The 27,160-nt window shown below is 35.1% G+C and overlaps 1 protein-coding gene across 2 annotated transcripts in view; it reads left to right on the forward strand.

Annotated features, from left to right (window-relative positions):
* VWA8 (von Willebrand factor A domain containing 8) overlaps positions 1–27,160 on the forward strand; it is a 360,366-nt gene that overhangs the window by 75,070 nt on the left and 258,136 nt on the right. For both annotated transcript variants that reach the window (XM_059902829.1, XM_059902830.1), the window contains exons 10-12: positions 3,386–3,517; positions 5,772–5,906; positions 5,996–6,073. In XM_059902829.1, the coding sequence (XP_059758812.1) occupies positions 3,386–3,517; positions 5,772–5,906; positions 5,996–6,073 (345 nt within the window). The remainder of the gene's footprint in view (positions 1–3,385; positions 3,518–5,771; positions 5,907–5,995; positions 6,074–27,160) is intronic.

The raw sequence follows: 27,160 nt of genomic DNA on the forward strand, positions 1-27,160 counted from the left end.
CCATTGTAGAGCAATTATACTCCAATAACGATGTTAAAAAGAAAAAAGTATGTATCTGCTTCACTTTCTTTCCTTACCTTTCCCATTTTCTCTTCTTGTCCCTTCTTTTCCCTTCTTCTCATCTCTCTCTTACCCTTCTTTCCCACTTTTCTTTCTCTATCTTTCTTTCTTTCCCTTGTCTTCTCTTCTTTTCCACATGTGGAGGCATTGTCATGTCAGTAATGGGGCATAAACATTCCTTCTGCATTTATTAGTAGGCATTCTACACTAAGGAAGAGCTTTTTATTCTCCTCCATGTATTTATTTATTCATTTATATCAATATGCACTTATGGATCCCTATTTTATTCAGTGGGTTATAATTGATTACTATCGTCATTTATTTTGATGCTAAAATTATCCCAGGTTTTGGCCAGTGGGAGCCACTTCAAGCGGACCCTTGGCAGAGAGTCATTGACTCACCCCAAATAATTCCTTTTTATGAAAGACTGTTTTTGTTTTTCTTACACAGTTTGGGTCAAGGTGTATAGATTTCTAAGGAGAAGGTAGAATGTGAACACTAAGCTGTTGTGGTCTTGTGTATAGGCCCTTCATTTTCTGGAGGCCAGAATTTGACATATGGAATGGTGTTAGTTTCTCCCTTATCCCAAAGAATACACAGGGTCTTTGGGAGTACAGAAGTACTCTCTATGCAGCTAATAATAGTGAGAAGGGCTCAGAAGAGTGGAACAATAGATTCTAGTTACTTCAGTGGGATTTTATTTCATATATCAGCCAACCCAAGAAACAGTATTTTCATTGACTGGTGATGTCAATAATAATAATAACAAAATAAAACCAACAAAAAGCCATTCCTCATAAATGCTAAAAAGTATAGTTAGGGGCAGAATCTAAAAGAAAAACATAAAGAAGCAAGGGGAAAGTAATGGTCAATAAAGAGGCAAAGGGAAGTAGAAGAGACAGCAAAGAATAGAAGCAGGGCTAGGGACAGTGAAATAGCAGCCACTGATGAAAGGGAAGAAAGGGGTTTGCTGTGTGTGTGAGAAAGGGTGAGGGAGAGGGAGGGGAAAGAGGAGAAGGTGGAAGGATGTTAAGGAGATAATGAGGAACCATTTGGAAATGGGGAAATTAATTCCTATGCTCAAGGAGTTAGGAAACTACCAGTCTGACTGTATAGTTCACTCAAAGATTCATTCCAGGCTCTGAAAAACAGAACTAGAACTCATCTTTGATTTAATTAACATCTGAGCTACTTTGGCATTGGTCATTGAAATAGAGTACCTAGTGTTTAAGAAAAGAGGCTGTGATTACAGATGAGCTCCCTAGATGCCCATCAGCACAAAGTCCACTGCCTTGGGAACAAGGGTACATAGGGTAGAAGAAAATGTCAGAGTTCTGATAAAATGAAGCAATGTAAAGTTTTGTGACATGACCAGGAGAAGGTATTCAGTGTCTAGATAAGTCCGTTATGAACAAAGGTCTTCATTTTTACTAAGAAAACACTTTGATGCGTTTCTGGTCTCTAATTTCAAAATTAGTCATACAAATTCTATAAAGTTATAGAATACCTTTAAAGAGTTGAGTTTTCAAAAGAAAGTAGTCAGTGCTGCTTCATTTTGTTTGGCCTTTATTTTGACCTTTATAATTAAGGGGAACATAGAGCACTGATTGAGGGTCCATGTTACAAACAGGAATTATTTCAAATCTGATTGTAGAGTTTTAAAAAAAAAAGGAAAAAGGGGAATTTTGTTACTTATGTAAGAGAAGAAAAAGTGATTGTCTTTTCTCGCCTTAATTGTGTGAAGAATTATATATCTGGTTTACTCCTCAATTTCCTTTTTGATTAAGAGTCTTTAAATTTCCTATGCCAACAAATGGTAACTCACCTTGCACCTTGAGTTCTTTTCCTATTTTAGTGTATTCTAGCCTACTATTTTTATTCTACTGAAATATTTTAGTTTGAATTATTTATAAGGACATAACCAGTACAGCAAGTGTGGTTCAAGGCATTAGTGTTCATTTCTGGAATATAAATGCTCTGACATTAACCCTATTATCAAGTTAAACTGACATTACTATGGCTAGAGTGAAAACATACCTTTAAGCTCATATATATATTTTCTTAGAATTTAATGAGTGTAGGTTCTGAATTCCAATGAATTTAATTACTTGGCTAAGGCTTTACTCCTTTCCAATTGAACCTCCTTAAAATACAGTGTACCCTTTTTTTTTTGGGCATGAAATTATGGTGTCAATGATTGTTATTTGTCTACAGCATGGAAGCAATTCCTACCACATTGTGTGACACCATGGGAGTTTGCATATATAAATCGTGTAAAGTATAAAACTTATGTTTTTTATGGTAGCACAAATAAACAATTTTTCTTAGGCTTGGGAAGAGGAATGATTGTCTTGAGTACTTAAGACACTGCAATAAAGACATGATCTGGGCTGTTATGTTTACAGTGTTGAAGTTGAAAATAATTTTCTTCCCCAAAATATGTTTTCTAGAGTTGAGTCATTCTGTTGAATAAGCAGTAATCTGTTCTTTCATTGAGTTTCAACTCTTTCACTATAGTGATAATGTTCTAAAAGTATTGTAGGATTTGGGGGGAATAATTTCTGCCTGTTTAACACTAAAAATGAGTTAAGCTCCTCACATTGAACATACTGCTCTTAGTAGGGCATAGGATTTAATTAATTTTCAATTAGTATCCTCATTTTTCATATACTTATTTGTGTTCTCTGTGTGCATTTTTTATATAACGAGCTGGGATTAGGGGATGTAACCTAGTGTTAGAACATTGATCATTGGCCTACATGGAGAAAGAATCAATGGTCTGGGCCTTTTAAATCCAGTTTGACAAATATTGAGAACCTACACTGTAGAAGACACTGTGCCAGATACTGTGGAAGATTGATTGTTATACTTTATTGTAATCAGTTAAACTAACCACACCAGCAATCAGCAGACTGGTGTCCAGGCAGCTATTAGCTTCGGTTGATTTAAGAAATGAACTGATATAGGCCTTATTTTAATTTCCTTTAGCATGTTTTCAAGAGTCTCATTATCCTTTTCTAGGAAACTGGAACCTTCGATTATCAAGCATTCTAGGCTGCAAACTTCTACCAGATCAGGAACTCAGCGATTCCATTTCTTGGCATTTAGTAAATTTTAGGGACTATTTTCATATCACCTTAGTAATTAGCTTAAGCAGAATGAATGGTATCTGTAAAAATAGGGGGAAAAATTCTCATTAATTTTTTTACCTTTATTTTTATAACATAGAGTGGGTTTCAGTTCTAATTAAGATGGAACCTTCCAGATATCCAACATTAATACTAAAATAAAAAGTAAATTACATGTCTTTCTGGTAATTTTACAGCGCTTTGAACTCCAAGATTCAAGAAGCTCTGTGCTTCCTGAAGAGGTTGTGAGAGTGGAGAAGATGACTGAAAACCATGTCTTCCAAGCTTCTGTGACCATCCGGATTGCAGAAAAAGAGGTGACCATTAAGGTAATGAGTGAATCAAGGTTTGCACTTTCTAAGATGTGCCTTGTTCTGTCCATTTTTATGACCTAAATTGGGTTTATGATTCCCTTATAAGTCTTCTTTGGTTCCATAACATCACATCTATATACGTGTATCTGTATATCTATATATCCAGAGTCATGTATGTTTGTAAACTGGAAACGTTCAGGAGAAACATAGGGATAGCTTTTCATCAAAAACCAAAGTCAGCCTCTGGGAAAATCAAATAAAGTGTTTAGTAATGAAAGCGTTTTGTGTTCTGAGTCCTTGGTAAGAAATAGTCATTTGTTTTCAAACATATTTTAGCAACTAAGGAATGCTCTTTTTTTTTTTTTTTAAACTTTGGGTTTATTTATTTATTTATGGCTGTGTTGAGTCTTCGTTTCTGTGCGAGGGCTTTCTCTAGTTGCGGCAAGCGGGGGCCACTCTTCATCGCGGTGCGCGGGCCTCTCACTATTGCGGCCTCTCTTGTTGCGGAGCACAGGCTCCAGACACGCAGGCTCAGCAATTGTGGCTCACGGGCCTAGTTGCTCCGCGGCATGTGGGATCTTCCCAGACCAGGGCTCGAACCCGCGTCCCCTGCATTGGCAGGCAGATTCTCAACCACTGCGCCACCAGGGAAGCCCAGGAATGCTCTTTTCAAATCAAATCTTTGTCAGCTACATGAAACAGTTAAAAGAGGAGCACTTGTAGTTGAACAATTTTTGAGAGGAGGGTAACGATATTTGGTCATAGAGCTCCAACTGCTTGCTCTGCCTCCCTTTTTTCTAACCCTTCCCTTGAGGGTCCTAAGAACCCTAAGAGGTGATAGGAAGCTGACACTAGGAAACACAGCCTGAAAAATACTGACGATTAGATTCTAAGTGAATGTAGGAAAGAATAAATGCTTGCCTTCTTATGTTACGACAGAGCAAGCATTCATGATAGGCTTTTTTGTTTGTTTGAACGTGATATTAGTAATACTTATTCAGGTCACTGTATTTACTCAATCATCAAAGGAAACATTGATTATGTCTACCATGAGCCAGGCTCTGTATTAAAATCCACTCAGTGCCTGAGGTGTACTAGTCACTGTATTTTTCTCTTCACATATATTATGCCATTTAAATCCCCCAGTAACCCCGGAGATAACTTTTATTATCTCCATTTTATAGATTAGAAAACAGATGTGAAGAGGGTAATCAATTCACCCATGGTCACTAGCTACCAAATGGCACAGCTGGGCCTTCTAGACAGCACACGACACTCTTCTGTCTCCTTCAGACAAGTGACCTCACAGCTGACGGTCTAGGATAGAGGCAGATGAGTAAGAACTGCATTGGAATGGCTACGGAGATGTAGAGACGGAAGTAACACCAGGAGTCAGGAGAAGGAGTAGAGAAAGTTTCAGAGAAGAGATGGGGCTTGAGCTAAGTCTTATGACACAGGAGTTTTCCAGTGGCCCAGGAGTGGAAAGGTGATAGGACATTTCAGGCGGTTTGAACAGAATGTCCAGGGACATGAGATATGAGTGAGCTTTCATGCTTCCCTTTGGTAATGGCTTTCTAACATCATTGCCTCCCGGCCCTTCAAGTTAGCCTTCTATGTTACCACCAGGATGATCTTTCTTAAAAACAAATCTGATCTTGTCACTTCCAAACTTGTAATTCTTTAGAGTTTGTGTTGTCTACAGTATGATCAAGTCTGGAGTCCCCAGCAGGGCATGGAAATCCAGGAGACTTTAATAAGGAGGAGATAGGAAATAAAAGGAAGTAGGTGTGAAGGATGGGAGGAGATTTTAAGAACAGATGCTTCTGAGTGGCGAACTAAAATAAGAGTGGAAGAAGATTTGTGGACAGTTTAGAAATCAGGAGATCTTTGGTGATTTTGGAGAATCCCAGTAGACTGATTTTAAATTCTGTGCTTATAACTGAAATTTGGGCAAAAACCTTCATTCTCAAGCAGTGACATTGTTATTATAAGTTATAAATAGTATGAAAATTACTTGATTCATATGAAAATGTCTGACAGCATAGGGCTTTAATTTTAGAGGGATGATTGATTTGGAAATTTGATGAAAACGATCATCAGATGTGTGAATGAGAAAATAATTGTTGCTCTATTGAAATATCAAAAACAGTATATAATTGAATTGAGCAGGAAATTAGTAGGGGCTTTTAAATGGCAGTTGTATGCTTTCATTTAACTATTATTTTGAGAAAAACATGTGCATATTATATTTACCTCTCTTTAATTATAGGTGCCAGCTGGGACCAGGCCATTAAGTCAACCTTGCACATCAGACCGTTTTATACAAACTTTAAGTCATAAACAACTACTGGCTGAAATGATGCAGTCTCACATGGTTAAGGACATATGTTTAATTGGAGGAAAAGTAAGAATAGCAGCCTCACTGCTAAGTTCTGTTTCCTGACTTTTGGTTGTTTTGACTTATCCCTTGAATGATTGTGTTTCCATTTGTAGGGTTGTGGAAAAACAGTCATCGCTAAGAACTTTGCAGATACCTTAGGATACAATATAGAACCTATCATGCTCTATCAGGTAATAAGTTCATTTTTAGCACTTGGACTATAAACATATACTTTTGGACCATCAGCAGAATTTGTGGATATTCTTCCTTCAGCTGTACCTGTTAATTTTGAAGTAGATAAATAACTGAAACAGCTATCAAGTTGGAGTGCAGCTATAATTATTTGAAATTTTTGAAAGTGTGTTCTAGGATATCTGATGTGCCCAACATACCAGGGTCTGTTTTTCAAGAGAGATCCATTTTACAAGCATGTGTACACACACACAGTACATATAATAGTAATTTGGAAATCTAAACAAAATAGGTTTCAGCAGCAGTGGGAGATAATTAGGTATTCACCAAATAGATTATTATTTTTTTATTGTGGTAAAATGTACATAACATGAAATTTACCATTTTAACCATTTTTTTAATTTTATTTTTTTTTCTTTTACTGAATATTTATTCTTAATTGAAGTATAGTTGTTTTACAATATTGTGTTAACTTCTGTACAGCAAAGTGATTCAGTTATATGTATGTATACATTCTTTTTTAAATTCTTATCCATTATGGTTTATCTCAGGATATTGAATATAGTTCCCTGTGCTATACAGTAGGACCTTGTTGTTTATCCATTCTATCATTTTAATCATTTTTTTTAGTGTACAACTCACTGGCATTAAGTACATTCACAATGTTGTGAAACCATCACCACTAGCTATTTCTAGAACTCTTTTATATTCCCAAATAGAAACTCTATAACCATTAAATAATAAATATTCTGCCTCCCTGTAGACCCTGGTAACCTCTATGTGACTTTCTGTCCCTATGAATTTGTCTATTCTAGGTACCTCATGTAATGGAATCATACACTTTTTTTTTTTAAACATCTTTATTGGAGTATAATTCCTTTACAATGGTGTGTTAGTTTCTGCTGTATAACAAAGTGAATCAGCTATACATATTCATATATCCCATATCTCCTCTCTCTTGCGTCTCCCTCCCACCCTCCCTATCCCACCCCTCTAGGTGGTCACAGGGAATCATACACTTTTTGTCCTTTTGTCTCTAGATTATTTTACTTAACATTATGTTTTCAAGGTTCATCCATGTTATAGCATATCTCACACGTTCATTCCTTTTTATGACTGAATAATATTTTTGTTTATCCATTCATATGTTGATGAACACTTGGGTTGTTTCTACCTTTTGGCTATTGTGAATAATGCTACAATGAAGACGGGAGTACAAGTATCTGTTTGAGTCCCTGCTTTCATTTCTTTTAGGTATATATGTTGGAGTGGTATTGCTGAATCATATTGTAATTCTACCTTTAACTTTTTGAGGAGCTGCTAAACTGTTTTCCATAGCAGCCACACCATTTTACATTCCCACTAGCAGCGCATGAGGGTTCCAGTTCCTCCACATCCTTGTCAACACTTGTGATTTCCTGTTTTTTTGTTTTGTTTTGTTTCTGTGTTCCTTTTGGTTTGCTTTTTATAATAGCCATCCTAATGGGTGTGAAGTAGTAACTCGTGGTTTTGATTTGCATTTCCCTAGTGACCAATGATATTGAGCATCTTTTCATGTGCTTATTACCATTTATATATCTTATTTGGAGAAGTACCTTTTCAAGTTCCTTGCCTATGTTTTAATTGCATTGTCTTTTTGTTGCTGAACTGTAAGAGTTCTTCATATATTCTGTATATTAAGGCATTCTCAGATATATTATTTGCAAATGTTTTCTCCCATTCTGTGGGTTGTCTTCTCACTCTCTTGATAGTATCCTTTGATGCACAAAAGTTTTTAATTTTGATGAAGTCTAATTTATCTTTTTGTTGTTGTTGCCTGTGTTTTTGGTGTTATAGTCAATAAATCATTGCCAAGTCCAATGTCATGAATTTTCCCCTATGTTTTCTTCTAAGAGTTTTACAATTTTAGGTCTTACATTTAGGTCTCTAACCCATTTTGATGTAATTTTTGTATATGGTGTAAAGTAAGTATCCAACTTCAATCTTTGCATGTGGATATCCAGTTTTCCCAGCACCATTTGTTGAAAAGACTGTCTTTTCTCCATAGGATGATCTTGGCAGTCTTGTAAAAAATCAACTGACCATATACGTGACGGTTTGTTTCTGGGCTTTCTGTTCTACTCCATTGGTTTATATGTCTGCCCTTATGTCAGTATCACACTGTTTTAATTACCATAGGTTTATAGTAAGTTTTGAAATCAGAAGTATGAGACCTCCAACTTTGTTTTCTTTTCCAGGATTGTTTTGGCTATTCAGGGTCCCTTGAGATTCCAGATGAATCTTAGGATAGGTTTTTTCTATTTATGAAAAAAAAAAAGTTGAGATTTTGATAGAAATTGCAATGAATCTATAGATCATTTTGGGTAGTATTGTCATCTCAATATTAAATCATCTATTCTGTAAACATAGATGAATTTCTGTTTGTTTATGTCTTTTTAAATTTTTTTCAGCAATGTTTTATAATTTTCAGTGTACAAGTCTCATCACCTTGGTTAAATTTATTCTTAAGTATTTTTGAATGGATTATTCTGGTGGATGTACATGCTGAATATAGTATTATAGAAAAGCAAACTTACAGCTGGTGTTTTTACAGAGTGAAATTTTCTGTCATGTATTTTTTTGTAATGATATCTCTAAGACATTTTTATCCTGCTAATTTACCGATTTCTACGTATTCATGTTTGGCTGGTTATGGTATCTTTTTACTTCTAGCAGAGTCTCTGTTTTTTATTCTTGGAACAATTTTGGATAGTGGATGTGATATATTATTTACTTAAATTTTAGGAAGCACTTTGTGTTTTTAGTTTATTCTTTTGTTTAACTTTTTAATTATTACTGACAATAAATATATTTATATTAAAATTGTTCTTATTTTTGAAAACCGACATTTAAACCAGTTTCTTGCTGTGACCTTATCATAGAAAATTTTGTTAACAGCTCATATTTCAAATGATTCTGTTGAGAGTTTTTTCATGCTGCTTTAAGTTACTTTGTGCCTATTGGTTGAATTGGCCAGAGTTAGAAGCAATTATAATCACATGGTACTGGTAACTTTTGGGCTATAAGCAGAAAAATCTATTGTAAAAGATATTTGAGAATTCTCCCTGAAATTAATTTTTTTTCTTTCTTCTGGGTAACTTAACTCATTCAAAGCACTAAGGTATCATTTAGTATTTTGAGTTACTTTGAAAAGAATTTTGGAAATGAAAGAGAAAGCATCCTGCCTTGGTATAAAACTGTGGAGGATTTATATACCTCCTACTATTTTGTACAGTTTTTGTTATATTTCTAGAAATACAGGTAAAGGTAGTTATATAAAAAAAGAAGAAAAGGTAATTAAGATAATTAACTGATTAAGGACTTAAATGATTCAAATATTTACTAAGAAATGCTCCATGATTTTAAAAGATGAAATTTATGAAGAAGCATATGATCCAAGCTTATGAAATCATGAAGAATATAAATCAAGGTGAAGAGACTTAAACCAGTACTGATATCCCGAGTCTTGAGCAATAAACATGTAGGGGAAAGAAAATAAATTTCTACATTGTACAGCAGGTGACAAGTCTTGGAACCCACTGAAAATATATATATTTATATATATTTTTCGAAAATATATTTTAAAGTGAGTCTTTATGAATTGATTCTAGGTCTACTGGATTTTTTAAGGGAAATAAGGAAATTGGCAGGAGAGGAGAGTATATTTTTTGCTTAATTCATGGAAGATGCAATGACGAATACCCTGCCCTCTTAGAAAATTACCCTCTTGGTGATGGTTAGCTCAATATTCTAGTTCATCTGTCTATAACTTTCCATAGCTCAGGTTAGAAGTGATCTGAGGATGGCATTTTATCATCTCACCAACGTGTTAACCATCAACTTTCTAGTTTCCAATGAAGATACTTTTCTACCAAATAATGGAGAGAAAAAAAATCCCAAATCATCAATATATTTTTAAAACAAGTTAAATTTTATTATAAATATATCATATTCCACTTATAAGTCTAGGATAAATACAAGCATAACTTAACCTTTCCAGCTGCCATTGCTTTGAAATCATATGGAGAAGACCTTTTGAGGATAATATTTCTTTTCTCTTTGACTCCATCCCCATTTATTAGTAATATTATTTCTAAAATTGTACACATTATTATTCTGTACATGAAAATAAAAACTCCCATTCTATGAAAGCTGGAAATAATTTATGCCTCATCAATTTTTTCCAGCCAGTACTCTTTCTGTATTAGATTTCTGTAGTCAGTTTATGGTGATTCTTACACTGTAGTGATAAATTATCCTATGAGCATATGCTTGAACTGTGAAGATTGCAGTCACCTCATCCTGCTATCCATTAAAAGAACCAAACAAGAGAGTATGTATGTATCTATCAATTAAGCTCTCTCAGCTCCACTGAAAAACTACCGAAAGTATCCTGCCATTGAGAATGTTATCTTTATGCATGAAAGAATTAGTTTAATAGGTTGAGAACAGATTTTCTTATATATTTTTGGAGAGTGACAATAAGTTCACAAAAATATTATTTTATTTTAATGTATTTTTTAACTTTCCTGTTGTTTGTTGATTGATAAATAAACAAAGGTAGGAAAATTATACTATTCAATTTGATGGCAGACCATTCTATTACCTGATACTCTTCTGAGATATGAAGTCAGTCTCTTCTAATTTTTGCCACAGGGTAAGATCATTTAGACATATCTTATTGATCTTCTATCTGACAAACATGGGTGATGATATTCAAAAGGCACACAAGTTTTGCCATAAGAATATTTTGCCCATCCTCAGCATGCACACTATCTACCTTATAGATGTCCTTCAAGGATTGGGAAAACTGGTACAGAGATAAGGAAAGTAATCACATATTCTGAAAACCCCTTTTCCAATTTTGCTTTTCTGCTCATTAGTCTTTAGAGAAATGTCTGGGAGAAAAAAATGGTTTCTGAAGTATAGACTTCAGAAAGGGATAGAGAAGTGTAATAATGGGAACATGTTTTGTAGGTGAGTTTGTTTCTTTCTCTCTCCATATGGCTTCTTTCCAGGAACTGGATCAAAGCATATATTAGGCACCGTATTGACATTTGCAGGTTTTGTAAGCTGTTAATTAGTTGGTTTTCATGATAGAAACCAAGCTCCTGAGATTAATTTAAGACTCTTTTTGCTTATAATTTCATATTTATTAGTAGCGTTCATCTATTTCTTTGGGACAGAGGAACTAATTTAATAGGATTAAAGATTAGATTTTGGTTTTATAATAATATAGCCCATATTAACGAAAAATTTCTAGAAGTTTGACCCAACATAGAGAATTTAGTGGGAATAAGTAAGTCAACATCTGTTTTCCTAGAAGATGTAGAGATTTCCCTGTTACTTGTACATGTATAAAGCTACACTTAATATGTGGGTTTTGCCTTATTTTTAGACTTGACTATTTTTAGAACTGGATTTCATATGAAGAAAAAGAAAAACAGAGCCTTTACACAGATTTGTGGCAGTACATAAAATAAGTTTTATAATAGGTTATACAAATCTTAAATCATTTGGCTCAAGTGTTAGGTCAGATTCTTTTAACTGGTTATTCTTTTTTTAGTGTTGAAGTCAGTGATTTCATAGTATTGAAGACATACAGGTTATTATTCTTTTCTTTCACAACCAGATAAGGGCATATTTCCAGATTTCTTTCCACACCATCGTAAACAGCACCAGTTCTGAGATCTCGTTTTTCTGTTTAAGTACTACTTGGATTAAAAGCCAAGTCAACTCCAATCAAAAATTAAGGTCAAATAAGTTTAAGAGACTTATAATGAACATAATCACTGTCTAAAACATGTTGAAGTCTTAGGATCATTTTTGACCCCTTAGCTAAGTTTTTCTTCCTATAGCTAAACTCAAACCAAATCCTTTTCTTCATCTTCCATCTAATCTACAATTCCTCCTTCTTCCTGTGTATCCTAATACAGTGGAAATATCTTGACCTTTTATTCTCTCTCATTTGTTTTCACTGCCCTATGTCTTGGACTTTTTTACTTGCTTCTTGTCTTTGTCTTGAATTTGCACTTTTTTCATGAAGATTTCAAGAGTCTGTATTCATTTAAGTGGTTTGTATTCAACCTCAGAGACTAGCTTTCTGTATGATTCTGTAGATCATTTTGTTTTCTTGATTTATTTTGCTGTAATCTGTCATCCTTTCTGTCTTCTTAGTATTTTTTCTTTTTCCCACAAAGAATAACCTTCATAAGGCTATCTAGGAATTTACTTGGCTCAATTCCTTCAAATTTCTTTTATTATAAAATTCATTTTTAAAAAATGTATGTCATCATGCAAGTTCTACATCCTCTGAATTTTGAAATAGAAATGATAAACTGAGAGTAGTTGTCTTTTCATAGAGCTCTTCCTCATTCTTTTTCTTTTATAGTTGCATATTATTCCATCATGTGGCTATACCAGAGTTTATTCAACCAGTCTCCTATATATGGACAATTGGGTTGTTTCCAATATTTTGTAATTACAAACTAAGTTGCAATGAATAACCTTTGCATATGTATTTTCACATTGTTAGAAGTGTATCTTCAGGATTAATTCCTAGAAGTGGAATTGTTAGGTCAATAGGTAAATGTATGTGTAGTTTTGTTAGGTATTGCCAAATTTTCCTCTGTAAGGATTATACCATTTTGCATTCCCACCAACAATGCCAACAGAGAGGGCTGCCAAGCTGTTTAGTGTTTGCCAATTTGATGGTTAGAAATGGTATCTAAGGAGTAGTTTTAATTTGCATTTCTTATATTAGGAAAGAAATTGAAAATCTTTCCTATTTTTAAAGGCCATTATTACGGTCCTTAGTAAATTATCTGTTCGTTTCTTTTGCCCATTTTTCTACTAAGTTTTTGGTCTTTTTTCCTCTCAATTTTTAAGTTTCTAATATTAGGCATATTTGCTTTTTATCTATGATATATGCTGCATATATTTTTCTCTCAGTTTGTCAGTTATACTTTGATTTTATTTATGAATAAATTAGGTTTTGCCTTGTAAATTAAAAAAATTTGTAGTTAAATTTATTAATATTTTATTTTATTGCATCTAGATGTTGAGTCATGGCTAGAAAGCCTTTCCCTATACCCAGGTTAAGGAGGAATTCACTCATGCCTTTTTCAGCTTCTAGGTTGACCTCTGTCCAGTTCTTGCACATAACCCCTTATATTTTAGAACCAGCAGTGGAGTACTGGGTCTTTCTCAAGCTGCCATCTCTCTTTCTGACCACAGCTGAGAAACATCCTCCAACCTTAAGGACTCAAATTATAAGATTGGGTCCACATGGGTAATCCAGAATAATCTCCCCATCTCAAGGTCATTAACTTAACCACGTCTGCAGAGTTCCTTTTGCCATGTAAGGTAACATATTCACAGGTTCTGGGGATTAGGATATGGATATCTCTGTGGAGGGTATTATTCTGCCTACTACACTGACCATTCTGGAAGATCACACCACTGAGAACATTGCCACTGATGGTATTTGAGTTACAAATGTAGCACACCTCTTTCAGTCTATATAGTTTTCATATGCATAGTGATTCTACATGTAGCTGCAAGCATCCAACTTCATATTTTTGGTGTAGCTGTGCCCATACATTTGTTGAAGTATGTATTATTTTTTAACAAGTTATTTTCCCTATAATAAAATGTAGGCATTATCCTGAATTCTTATTTGAAATTATGTGTATAGGTATATTATATTGCCTATGGGTTTTTTTCAAGGCTATAAAGCAAAAATTACAAAATATTGTTTATAAAATGGGGGTGTTTATAAACTAGGGTGGGTCTAACAGGATTGAGAACGCAGCAGGTTAGACCACAGCATAGGTCTTGGTGTAAAGAAGATACTCAGCTGAATAGGCACCATCCTAGAGGCTTGGGAAATCTTAAACTATTTTAAGTAGAATGACTTTTGTTTTTAAGTATGTAAGGGATAGATGTGATTATTCAAACATTGTTGTCATTCTCCCCATCAAACACATTTAAGAACTCTTCCATTTATAGCGTTCTCTAATGCAGAAAAGCAATAGAATTATTTAGATCAATTTCTGATTTTTGAGAACTAATTAGTTCTTACAGGATAAGGCAGGAGGCTGTTTTGAGACAAATTCATTTCAGTTTTAGAATTACAATTTTCTGTGTATTTCCTATGTTTTTCAAACATAAAATTTTGTGACAATTTAATAATAGCTTTCTGCAGCCTCTTTGAAGTGATTCAAGTTATTTACTAAAATTTATAATTACTCTAAAATAGGCCAGTAAAGTGGTATTTCCTGGCTTTCAGAATTAAGGATGAGAAACAACAGGTCCTAGCTTATTAATTTTCAAGTCATTTTCTTGCCTACTAGACTGTACATCTTTAAAAACAGTAAGTAACAGACAGTGAGGCTCACTCTGAGATGAGAGGAAACTGGGTTGAGGCCCTAAAAGTATCGTCTGTTTTTATTTGGAATGCTTTCCTTCACATTAGCTTGATTTGCTTTAGAATGCTAGTGTTCTTATTACATCACAGTTTGTTTTTCAGTATTGGTCTGTTTTTCTACTTGCTAGCTTTTCAAAAACAACATAATAGAAAGGAGGAATGCAGGAGTTTACAAAAATCAATGGTTGTTTTCAACTGATAGAAGTCCATCTCAACAGTGTATTATTTTTATAATTGAAACTTTGTGAAACATATCTTAGGCTCTTGTTTTGGTGGAGAAATCATCTCAAAAGCTGAGTGTAATGACAGTTGTAGTATTTTATGTTAAGCTTGCAATTAGAACTACTTGGAGTGTTTATATGATAGGACATAGTACAAAGTTATGTATTGAAAAGGTAGGCAATTTGCTGGTTCAACTTGATAACCTATTAAACTTCTATATTCTAAAAACGCAAAGTGTATCTTAAAGTTTAACTGTGCAATATGTGTTATAAAGGTTCATCTTGTTGTATTTGAATAAATTTGCCAGTTAAAAGGCAGTAAGTTTTACATTTGCTTTTTTTAAAAAAGTATCCAAACATGATATTCAAATCTTTTATAACTTTGCAAGTATGCACTAGACTCCTTATTTAATTGAAACAGTGTACATTTTAAGTAACGGACAACATCTTTTGTGTTATGTTAACAAATTTAGTTATCATGAGGTATTTATTAGATTTATAAAAACACACTAGGAGGCCTTTGGGCATGTGTATAAAAATAAACATTACGGTAAGACCAAATCCATTCGCTCAAGGAAGAAAACAAAAGCAACCAAGGAATCCTACCAAATAAGGAATTCCAGCCTGAAAGGTATTTCATTTACCATCCTTGGTGATCCAGAAACATAGGATCCATAAACTGGAAGAGGGAAAGAATTTCAAATTTGAGGATTCTCTGTGGAATAGCTCCAAACTTAAGGACACTGTGTGATGAAGTCGCAGTACTGTTGTTGAGAACAACTTGTTATGCTTAACCATCTCCATTAGTTAGGACTTTTGTTTTAAATGTACTTTACAGTAATTTTGATTAGGGGTCTTAGGGCAATCTTTTAAGGGTCTTCAGGAATTTGTAGTCACCAGAGATTACTGTAAGAGTAAGGATTTGCTGAAGGTTAGTGAGATTAATGATGAAGTTATGTATTTATATTCTTATGGGGAACATGTCAAGAAAGGAAAGAAAGAGGATATAACTTTGACTTGATTTTTTATTTAATTAATTAATTTATTTATTTTTGGCTGCATTGGGTCTTCATTGCTGTGCGCGGGCTTTCCCCAGTTGTGGCGAGCAGGGCCTACTCTTCCTTGCGGTGCGCAGGCTTCTCATTGCGGTGGCCTCTCTTGTTGCAGAGCATGGGCTCTAGGCGCGTGGGCTTCAGTAGTCGCGGCATGTGGGCTCCGTAGTTGTGGTTCATGGTCTCTAGAGTGCAGGCTCAGTAGCTGTGGCGCACGGGCTTAGCTGCTCCACGGCATGTGGGATCTTCCCGGACCAGGGTTCGAAACTGTGTCCCCTGCATTGGCAGGTGGATTCCTAACCGCTGAGCCGCCAGGGAAGCCCCATAACTTTGATTTGATTTTGACTTTCACAAATTTCTGTAAGTACAGTATGTTTTATAAATATGTTTTATTCTTGGAAATAAAAAGTAAATATGTACTTCTCAGCTATGTCATCTAGTTGCCTTTTATGATTTCTAAGTGCTTTGTTTTTCTATTCTTCCCCTATTAAAAAACCCCAATTACTCAGCATCCAGCCCATTTTCTGAATACATTCAATTTTATTGCTGATTTACAAACCAGTCTCATAGTAGAAACAGAGCTTTCTGAGGTGTTTGAACTGAAAACCATTTGGCAGAACCAGAGAGACAGTCAAAAAGAACAGCAAAGGGAAAGGCATTAACAGGCAGAGTTCAACTAGTGCCTGTGGGAACTGAATTGAAGTAGCTTGGGGTTTAAGCTAGTAAAAGCAGTGAAAATCCTGATTTTACAGTCTATTGACTACTGTTGAGAAATTAACAACCTGAAGAGGGACCTTGGCCAGCCCAGCTCCTGGGATGCTTCCTGTTCCTTTCCTGTGGTTCCCTGAAGCTCTCCCAGATTCAGGTAGCTGCTGGCTGGCAGCCTCTGTGCAGGTGAGGAGTGGTGCCCATTATGCCCTCACATAGGTGGGAAGATGAACAGGGTGGGAGGGTTGCCCTGCTACCATCAGCAGTCTGTTTCTTTAACCTTAGCAAACCTTTTTCAGTGCTGCTTCAAGCAGGAGACTCCACGTTTATCCTCAGTGATGCTCCCTGAATCCATTAACTCTTCCTTATCTCCCACATAGTGAAAGGTGTTTGCTGCACAGTATCTCCCATGGGGGAGCGATTCAGAGAGAGCAGCTCTAGTTTTGTGAGGAAGGTTCCAAAAGGGACACATTAAGCCAATAGAAAGCGTTGTCGAGTATTGCAGCCACGGCACACTTCTTAGCTTTCTCCCCATCCGCCATACCCACCCCACAGCCAATTGTTAGTCTAACATCATTTGCTTTTTGCAGGATCCGCTATAGCTATGGACATCTCCAGTAGCTCTAACCCACCATCCCTGGACCCATTTTTGAGAATTTGCTGGAAAATGCATTTGGCATATGAAATTTTACTTTATAGAGTTTTTAAGAACACATCAGTTATGTCAGTTGGACATTAATAGACACTTATTCCTCTCTCACGCATGCAAGCTCACTCTCAGGATGACATTGAAGTTCTATTTTCTTAGCCAATTTCAATTATATGATACAGAGTTATCAACTATAGTCACCATGTTCTGTGTTATATACTCAGATCTTAATTCATCTTATACCTGAAACTTTGTACCCTTTTACCAACCTCTTCCTATTTCCCCCACCCCTCAGTCCCTGACAACCACTCTTCTACTGTCTATTTCTAAGAGTTTGACTTTTTTTTTTTAAGATTCCATGTACAAGCAATTGCATGCAGTATTTTGCTTTGTCTGTCTGGCTTATTTCACTTAGCACAATGCCCTCAAGGTCCAGCAAATGGCAGAACTTCCTTCTTTTTCATGGCTGAATAATATTCCTCTGTGTGTGTGTGTGTGTGTGTGTGAGAATCACAATTTCTTATCCATTCATTCATCAATGGACACTCTTGGCTATTGTGAATAATGCTGTAATGAACATGGGAGTGCAGATATCTCAATATTCTGTTTTTGTTTTCTTTGGATGTATACCCAGAAGTGGGATTACTGGATCATATGGTAGTTCTATTTTTAAGTTTTTGAGGTACCTCCATAATGTTTTCCATAGAGGCGGCACCAATTTACATTCTCACCAACAGTGCACAACGGTTCCCTTTTCTTCACATTCTCACCAACATTTGTCATCTCTTGTTTTTTGTTTTGTTTTTGTTTTTTTTGGATGATAGCCATTCTAACATGTATGAGGTGATATCTCATTGTGGTTTTAATTTGTATTTCCTTGATGATGAGTGATGTTGAGCACCTTTTCATGTATCTGTTGGCCATTTATATATCTTCTTTGGAAAAATATGTATTCAATTCCTCTGTCCATTTTTTAATCAGATTTTTTTTGCTATTGAGTTATATGAGTTCTTTATATATTTTAGATATTAACCTTTATCAGTTATCTGATTTGAAAATAGCTTTTTCCATTCAGTAGGTTGCCTTTTCATCGTGTTGTTGGTTTCTTTGCTGTGCAGAAACTTTTTCTTTTTAGTCTGATGTTGTCCCTCTTGTTTCTTTTGGCTTTTGTTGCTTTTGCTTTTGGTGTCAAATCCAAAAATTATTGCCAAGACCAAGGTCAAGGACCATACCACCTATATTTTCTGCTAGGAGTTTTATGGTTTCATGTCTTAACATTCAAGTCTTTAATCCATTTTGAAGTGATTTTTGTGTATTGTGTAACTGAGGGTCCAGTTTCATTCTTTTGCATGTGGCTATACAGTTTTCCAGATACCATTTATTGACACCATTACTGAATATATATTCTTGGCTCCTTTGTCATGAACTTGTTCACCGTATATGTGTGGGTTTATTTCTGGGCTGTCCATTCTATCGATCTATGTGTCTGTTTTTATGGAAATACCATAAAGTTTTGGTTAGTATAGCTTTGTAGTATAGTTTGAAATCAGGAAATGTGATATTTCCAACTTTGTTTTTCTTTCTCAAGATTGCTTTAGCTATACAAGGTCTTTTATGGTCCATACAAATTTTAGAACTGTTTAATTTATTTCTGTGAAAAATGCCATTGAAATTTTGATAGGATGGCATTGAATCTGTAGATTTCTTTGGGTAGTATGGACATTTTAACTATATTAATTCTTCAGTCCTTGAGTGTAAATATCTTTCCATTTATTTGTGTCTTCTTCAATTTCTTTCATCAATGTCTTATAGTTTTCAGTTATGGTGGTTGAAGATTTATAGATAGTTATTTTTAAATTTATCTCTTTTTTGGTGAGAATATTTAAGTTCTAGTCTCTTTTGTAGACATTAAATATTTGTAACTATTTAATTAGAATATGTTACATTTCATAATCCATTCTCTAAAGAATAGTGGGAGTGACCTTTTTTAGAATGTAAATCAGATCATGCCGTTTCTCTGCTTAGAATCTGTCAATGGCTTTCCATTATACTTAAAATAAGAACCCCTAGTCTTGGCTTATGAGGCCTCCATCAGTGCTTTTCTACCTTGGCTGCCTATTAGAAACACCCAAGGAGCTTTGAAAAATGTCCAGTGTCCAGCCCCCACCATTAGAGAATCTGAAGTAATTGGTTTGAGGTGTGACCCGGACTTCAGGATTTTTACAAAAGCTACTCAGTGATTCTAACAGGGAGCCAGGGTTGAGAGACACTGCCCTACCTGATCTGAACCATGCCTACCTCTCCAGCCATCTCTCTCCCTGATGGAGCCTCTGCTGGTTATGTTTCAGCCTCATTGGCTACTTTCAGTCCCTTAAATCTGTCTAGCTTCTTTCTGCTTCAGGACTTTTGCACAATATATTGCCTCAGCCTGGATTACTCTTCCCCTGATTTGCACTTGACCTTTTATCATTTAAGTCACCACAGCTTCAGTATACTTAGAGAAAGCATCCTTGACCCATGGAGCCATTTGCTATCACATTACCCGACATTTTCTGTGCAGCACTGACCACTACATGATCGTGATATACATATATATATATACACACATATTTTTTTTTTTTGCTGCACTACATGGCTTGCGGGATCTTAGTTCCCTGACCAGGGATTGAACCCACGCTCTCAACAGTGAAAGCGTGGAGTCCTAACCACTGGACCGCCAGGGAATTCCCATGGTATATTTTTTTTATTTGCGTCTCCTCCCTCCCTCCCTTCTCATCCTCTGTTCCCTTTCCTTTGTCTATTTTTGTTCTCTTCACCTTGGAATGTAAGATCCATGTTTATCTTTTTCAGTGCTGTATCCTCAGCACCTGGATCAGTGACTTGCGTGTAGTAGGCAATCAGTATATGAAGGAATGGATAAATAAATTTGAAAAATTTACATTATTTTTAAAGGATCAGCTCTGTCAACTTTTCTTTACTAATTTTTATGTTTCAATATTACCTTTACTTTAAATTATAAGACAAGAATTTCTTTTGTCATACAGCATTGTTATTATACTTTTATTAGTGTCCTTAACTGTTAACTTAGATTTATTGTTAGATTTAAATTTTAATGTATTAGGATTTTGTTTCTTCAGTTGATTCAGATTCAGCTATTATTAAATACCCACTAGGTGCCAGACATTATCTCATTTAATTATAAAGATATTTTACTCACTTCACCCATTTATCATAAGTCACAGAATTGTAATTGAAAACCCAGCTTTCCTTATACTGTATCCATTCTTTCAACTGTGCTACTTTCCATGTTGGCTGACTAGAAGGGATTTGAGTGTTGTTAAGTGAGGCCAAATGCTATAACTGCTCCATGTGTCTTTACTGAGTACTGAACAGGTTATTAGCACATGCCACAACTTTGATTTTATACTTTATTTGTTACTATTGGGTTGGCCAGAAAGTTTGTTTGTGGTTTTTCCGTAAGATGTTAACAAACAAACAAACTTTTTGGCCAACCCAGTAATTATTATAACGCCAATATTATTTAAACTAGAATTGATTGCTACTTTCCCACCTGTTCTCCTAACAGAGTCAACCATTTGTGATAAAATGTGGCAAAGTTTGCAGTACCATTTGAATAAAATGTGGTTCTTCAGTTTGTGTGTCCTGGGATTTTACTCTATAACATCTCTGCTTTTTGCCTTCCTTTTTGAAACTGTTCTTACCCTCTTTTATATATGTAGTTGTCCGTGAACATTTCTAAACAAGCTTTCATAAAGTTGGTTTACTTGTAAAAAATTATCCTTAGGTTGTGATTTTTGTTGTGGACAATAGAATCCATTTTGGCTGTCTAAAACTGAGAGGGATTTATTACAGAGTATTACGTAGCTTACAGAATTTCTGGGAGAGATGGGGCACAGTATTTAGATTTTACCCAGTTAGGAATTACAGAGCCTGGAGAACTTCAGCCATAGCTTTCTAGAAGAGCGAGTTTCCTTGTGTTGGCTGGCACTTCACTCTCACTTCCAGTGTGTTCAGTTCCCAGTTTTGTGTATGTGAGAATGCTTGGTAGAACCTGGGTCGTGTACAGAACTCTAGCTGCAAAGCCATCTAAGAAATGATGTTTTTAGTTTTCTAGCCGCTGTACTACAGCAAGGATAGTAGAAGGGATTTGATTGTGTGTCTTCTTGGAATACATATTACATTATTTGCACTTAACACTGAACTTGACTTTATATTTTATTGAATGACTGTATTAAGATGTCCTTTTGTTGGGTCAGTTGTGACACAGTGGGTTTGACTTCTAGTTAGCTTCAATCAGAAGAATTTTGTTCTATGTTCATGGAATAAATTTTTAGAGTAGATCATCTTGAAATAGATCCCACTGGTTACAGTAAAGAGAGCTATAAATGCATCAAAATCAGCTTCTTCCATTAATAGCAGAGTAACTGAAAACAATCATGGTAGTCTTGTAATGCCATCATTATATACATAAAGGAAGCATTTATTATATGTGTGACAGGTTAAAAATAGTTGCTTAAAAAAGAACTTTAGGAAGAAGCATGGAAGAGTTTACAAATAATTTTACAGTGTATGTAAAACGAGGGGCCTTTTTGTTTGAGATCAAACGTAAATGACACAGGAATGTTGGCAGCACGCCTTGCATTTTGTTCACTGAGCGTGCTTAGACTATAAATAATGGCTTCATTTCTATTTTGGGACCTAAAAATTATTAACATTCTGTGTTTATGCAATATTTATGCAGTATTCTGACACTAATAGTTATGGACATAATTAATCCCTTATTGTAAAGTTGGTGGCTTGCATCAGCTTGTCTTGGTGTATTCTTTTATTCCCTTAAATCCCAGATTTTCTTAGTATTTTATACTACTGGCAGGATATTTTCTGGTAGCTACTTTTTGCAGTTATTTATCAAACTAATTACTTATATCCAGGTTTCTCAAGGGAATCTCAGAAAAATTAATGTATACCATTCAAAGGTCCTAAAAACCTTTAAGGAGTATAATTGCTTTAGGGTTCAAATCTATATTCTCTGGTACATTTTGTGCAGTTATGCTTCTTCTCATTTTAATAGGACATTTTTATTTTTAGTAGGGTTTCTCTGTTGCTCAAAAGAGCAAAATTCAAAATGACACAGAATCTTAATATACATATATGGATGTTTTCCAGGGATCTGAATGAGGAGGTGAAATGTTTAAGTTTAGACAATGGTGGCTCTAAAGGAACTAGTTTTCATGTCCTGTTATTTTTAAATTTTTTAAGGAAACAGAAAGAGGAAATGGTTCGGCCTCTATGATATCATTAGCGCTATTTTTATTCTCTTAAGTTCAAAGGTTTCAAGGATAAGAAAAATATATGCAAAACTGAGGGCATTCATCTTTCTTGATTTTTATTAGTGTGCTTTCAAAACGTTCATATGGAATAAGCACATTTCTTCTTAAAATTTTGTCTTTCCATTTGCTTTAGGGATGTGTGTGTAGGCAGGAAGAATAAGGAAATGATATATGTATTTTTAACAATTCCATGTTACAGTATATGTTAAAATAAATAAGGATATTAAAACAACTTCATGGTACTAAAACCCAAAAATTCTATAGACAGAAACAGTTGAAAAAGCTGTTACTCCATTTTAAAGATTAGCTTAATATTGAAATCATGTTACTGACCTATTTCAGACTGTTCTGAAAAAATTCTGTTAATTAAGTTTGACTAGGTTCAGTTGTTCTGTGAAAGTTCAGTTTTACTTTGGTGTCCTTGCACTTCCACACAATGGAAAATAACTTTCACATAATTGAAAATAATTTCTTATTATAACTAATATTATGGAAAGTGGGGGCAATTATCTTTTTAAGAAAAAGCTGGAATTTTCATCTTTTCTCCCAATACAGGTTCTTAATTATGAAAACCAACTACTTTTATTAAAGAGGATACTTTTTTTCCCGTAGGAGGGTTTTTATTCTAATGCACAGATATATTAGAAATGATGAATGGCTCTTTTTCACATGACAGTATGCAGAGACTTGATATGATAAAACTGAACTGAGCTAGTCTTTTAATAAATGCCAGGTGTTTTCCATTTTTTACCCCTCTGAAGATTGAAAAAAGGGAAAATATTTCTGGTCTGTAGTTGTGCTTGACATTAATAGCTTTGAATTCTGTTGGTCTATTACTGCTTGTTGTGTAGCAGCAAATAATTATTTCAGTTTACTTCAGTCAGTAAAAGGGAGTCTCCAACTGCTAGGTTGGAAAAGGGGAGCCGTACAAACTGGTTGTCTTTCTCGTCATCTTTATTAGTAAATATTTACTTATTTGAATGAGGCAAGCATTGTAGACGTTGTGTGAATTAACAAGATATGAATGTACTTTGGAATCATCCATCACTACAAAATGAAGTAGTGCTTTTTTATATCTTGTACAGAATGATGATTCAGGATGTGTTGGTATGAGAGTGAGGAGTTTTCTCTGTCAAAATTAAAAAAAAAAAAAAATATTACCAGTTGCTAGCCTCAGCTCCTTAGGAGTTCGAACCTCTTATGCCAGAGTCACAGTCTTCATCTCCTCTTCTTGGGCCCACGCAAAAGACTCAAGAGCTGAGTTGGGTTAGAAAACCATCTGTTTTCAGTCTGAAGCTGGGATTTTCAAAATTAACCCCCAATCATTTCTTTAACAATATGGTTTCAGTGGGATACCTTCTTCATGTTACCTCCTTTCTGAATATCAGTAGAAATGCTTAAAGGAAATAAGGCCTACTCTTTCCTTTTTTTTCCTTCTTTTTTTTTCACCTTTTAATTTATACTACTTTGTTACACATTTTATTAATATATATCTTCCTGCAGTCTCATAATTCCTATCAGAATAAGGAAGGAGTATAAATAAATGAGACAAAGTTTCACATTAAGTTAATGTCTCTTTTTTAAAGCAGGGCTTCCCACGTGGGAGTCATTTAAGATATCACCTGTGTAATGTTTAATAAAAAATAGGTGGTAAGTCCCACCTTGGATCTACTGAATCCAAATCTTCAGGGTGATAAGACCTAAGCTTCTATCAATATATTTTCCAGAAGTTCCTCCAGCTGTTTCTGATACATATCTTTGACTTAGAACCACTGTGCTAAAGCATGTTTTCTGTTTGTTTTATGCTCTAGGACAATATGTAATGTAAGTCTATACTGACTGTTTTTCTGGAATAATTAATACCAAGAGTTTTCTTTAAATTTACCTGTTTTTATATTAATTTCCTAAAAGATTTATATATGTGTATATATATATTTGATTTTTTTCATAATTCAATTATGAAAATGAAACAGCAACATTTGTTTCGATTTGTCCTATTTTTCTTGCAAGAGTGATCCATTTCCGGTTCTGTAGCATAGCCATGAGTGTGAATAAGCTCATTTTCAGCATGACCCATCTCAGTAAACACTGATGATGATGATAGATTTAGTCTTACATGCCCATATAAATTGCATGGAATTTAAAATTCATAGTTGAAAAATTAGATAACATTAATGAGTTAAGCCAAATTTTGATAATGTGTCGAAGTCGGATCTTTAGGGCTATGTTGCTGAGTTTTGTCAATGAAAAAATGAATCAATAGTCAATCTAAGGAAGAAACGGAAAATTTTACTCGAGCCAACGTGAGGATTATAACCCAGGAGACAGTCTCTTAGAGAGCTCTGAGAACTGTTCCGAAGAGGTAAAGGGAGAGGTCAGTGTGTGTGTGATTTTTTGCCGAAGGGGGTACCTGCAATCAAGCACACATCTCAGTAGAAGGTTGCTGCTAGTCACGAGGAACAGACATCTTAGTTAATAGTTTTAGCGTTTTTCTAAGTATGGGGAAATGCAAGAATCCAGGTTCATAAAAAATTTCTCCTGAAAATATCTAACCACCTGAAGGCCAGTTGTGTCAGTTTCCCCAGAGCACAAAGTGCCTTATCCTGACCTTCACCCTGAATTCCTTTTAGGGTGTATTGTAGGTCAGCGGCTGCAGTGATTACTGACTTGATTCTTGTAGAACTGGATGGTGGACAACATTCTTTATTTTACAATCCCTTCCCTTTTAGTCTTAATTTTGACCAAGGTTTGGGAGGCATTATGTGACCAGTTTGTCCCATGGCAATAGGAATGCTCATTCTCAGGTCAGGCAAGGATTTTGTTCACAGGTCACTCAATGTGCTATAGCTGGACTAGGCCGTGTTAGCAGTTGCCAAAAGCCTCTGAACCACCTAGCTTGCTAGTCAGTTTTGGTCTAGGAAAAGGTAGTCCTTTTGTTGCTTCTTCCCATACTAGAGTTACACTATTACACTCATTAATATATAGAACTATATTGATAGAACTATATATTTGATCAATCATTTCAAGGCACCTAATCATCATTAATTTTATCTGAGGCTCAGTCACACCTTTGGTAATGCAGGAAACAGTAATCTTGTAAAATAGAATATAAGAAACATAGACAGTAACATTAATAAGTAAGTATTTAATAAGTATTTAAGTATTTAAGTTCTTAAACTTCCATTAGGTGCCGCCCAGTATCTCCCCAGTCATCTGATCAGTCTGTTCTGCACCAATCACTGTCTTTAAGGAAAATGATATATTGGCTTCGTACATGAAGTTCACCAGAGATGTTTGTACGTACAAGGCGAGTGGTGGGTCATTGTAACCCCTCACAGGATTGAGAAAGGAATGCTATCTTCTAAGGAGTTACATGGTTGGCCCCAGAAGAAGAAAAATTGATCTTTATGATTAAGTAAGACTTTCTGGCATTGGGGAGGTCTGGTTAATACATAAAGCAGATGCAAAATGCACACTAGAGGGGAGGGAGGAGGCCCCAACGGGCAGAGAAAAAATTTATGTTTAAATTTTTCTTGTCTTGCCTTAAAATGTGAATTTTTATTGATTTTATTTTTTAAATTTATTGATTTATTTATGTATTTATTTATTTTTGGCTGCTTTGGGTCTTCGTTGCTGCGTGTGGGCTTTCTCTAGTTGCGGTGAGCGGGGGCTACTCTTCGTTGCAGTGCATGGGCTTCTCATTATGGTAGCTTCTCTTGTTGCAGAGCATGGGCTCTAGGCGCACAGACTTCAGTAGCTGTGGCACATGGGCTCAGTAGTTGTGGCTTGCGGGCTCTAGAGCACAGGCTCAGTAGTTGTGGTGCATGGGCTTAGTGGCTCCGAGGCATGTGGGATCTTCCCGGACCAGGGCTTGAACCCATGTCCCCTGCATTGGCAGGGGGATTCTTAACCACTGCGCCAACAGGGAAGTCCCTGAATTTTTATTTCATCAGTTTGAATATTATTGTTTCTCAAGTGTCATTATGATTCAATATAAGCCTATTTGTACTTCCCAAGTCAGTACTTTTTTGATAGTGAGAAAATTGAAATGATTAAGACTTACATTTTAATCTTGATTTCAGTACAGATTTGTTGCCACTGTGAATATAAACAAATTCATTCACTTTGCATCTTCTTAAGACTGAAGTTGGGTATCAAAGAATTTCCAAAAGCCTTTAAATTTTTGGATAAAATTGACTGTTTAACTTTTTTTTGATATAAGTGTTACAGAATTTATCTGAAGTTGATAACACAAAACAAACTATTATCTTCAACATTAACACATGCAAGAAAAAATTATTCATATTATATAGCACCAACATTTTTTATCGTAAGTAGATGTTTATATGCCACTACTATTAATAGCTTGCTTAAACCTGTTACACTGTTTTAGCACTAGTACATTGTGTATGTGCTTTAAAAAATTGCACAACATTGTAAATCAACTGTACTCCAATAAAAATTAATTAAAAAAAATTGCTTGTAAGTGCCGTGCTATTGTTTGTCAATTCCTGTACCTCGTCTGATGGCTGTCCTCCTCAGTTTCCTCCATTTTCAAGCCTCTTTAAATGAGTCACTCTGGTGGTTCCTAGCATGGCTTTTCAGGAGCACTCAACTGCAAGAAAATGCACATCATTG

Source organism: Balaenoptera ricei, chromosome 18 (genome assembly GCF_028023285.1).
Source record: "Balaenoptera ricei isolate mBalRic1 chromosome 18, mBalRic1.hap2, whole genome shotgun sequence".
NCBI classification, from domain to species: Eukaryota; Metazoa; Chordata; class Mammalia; order Artiodactyla; family Balaenopteridae; genus Balaenoptera; species Balaenoptera ricei.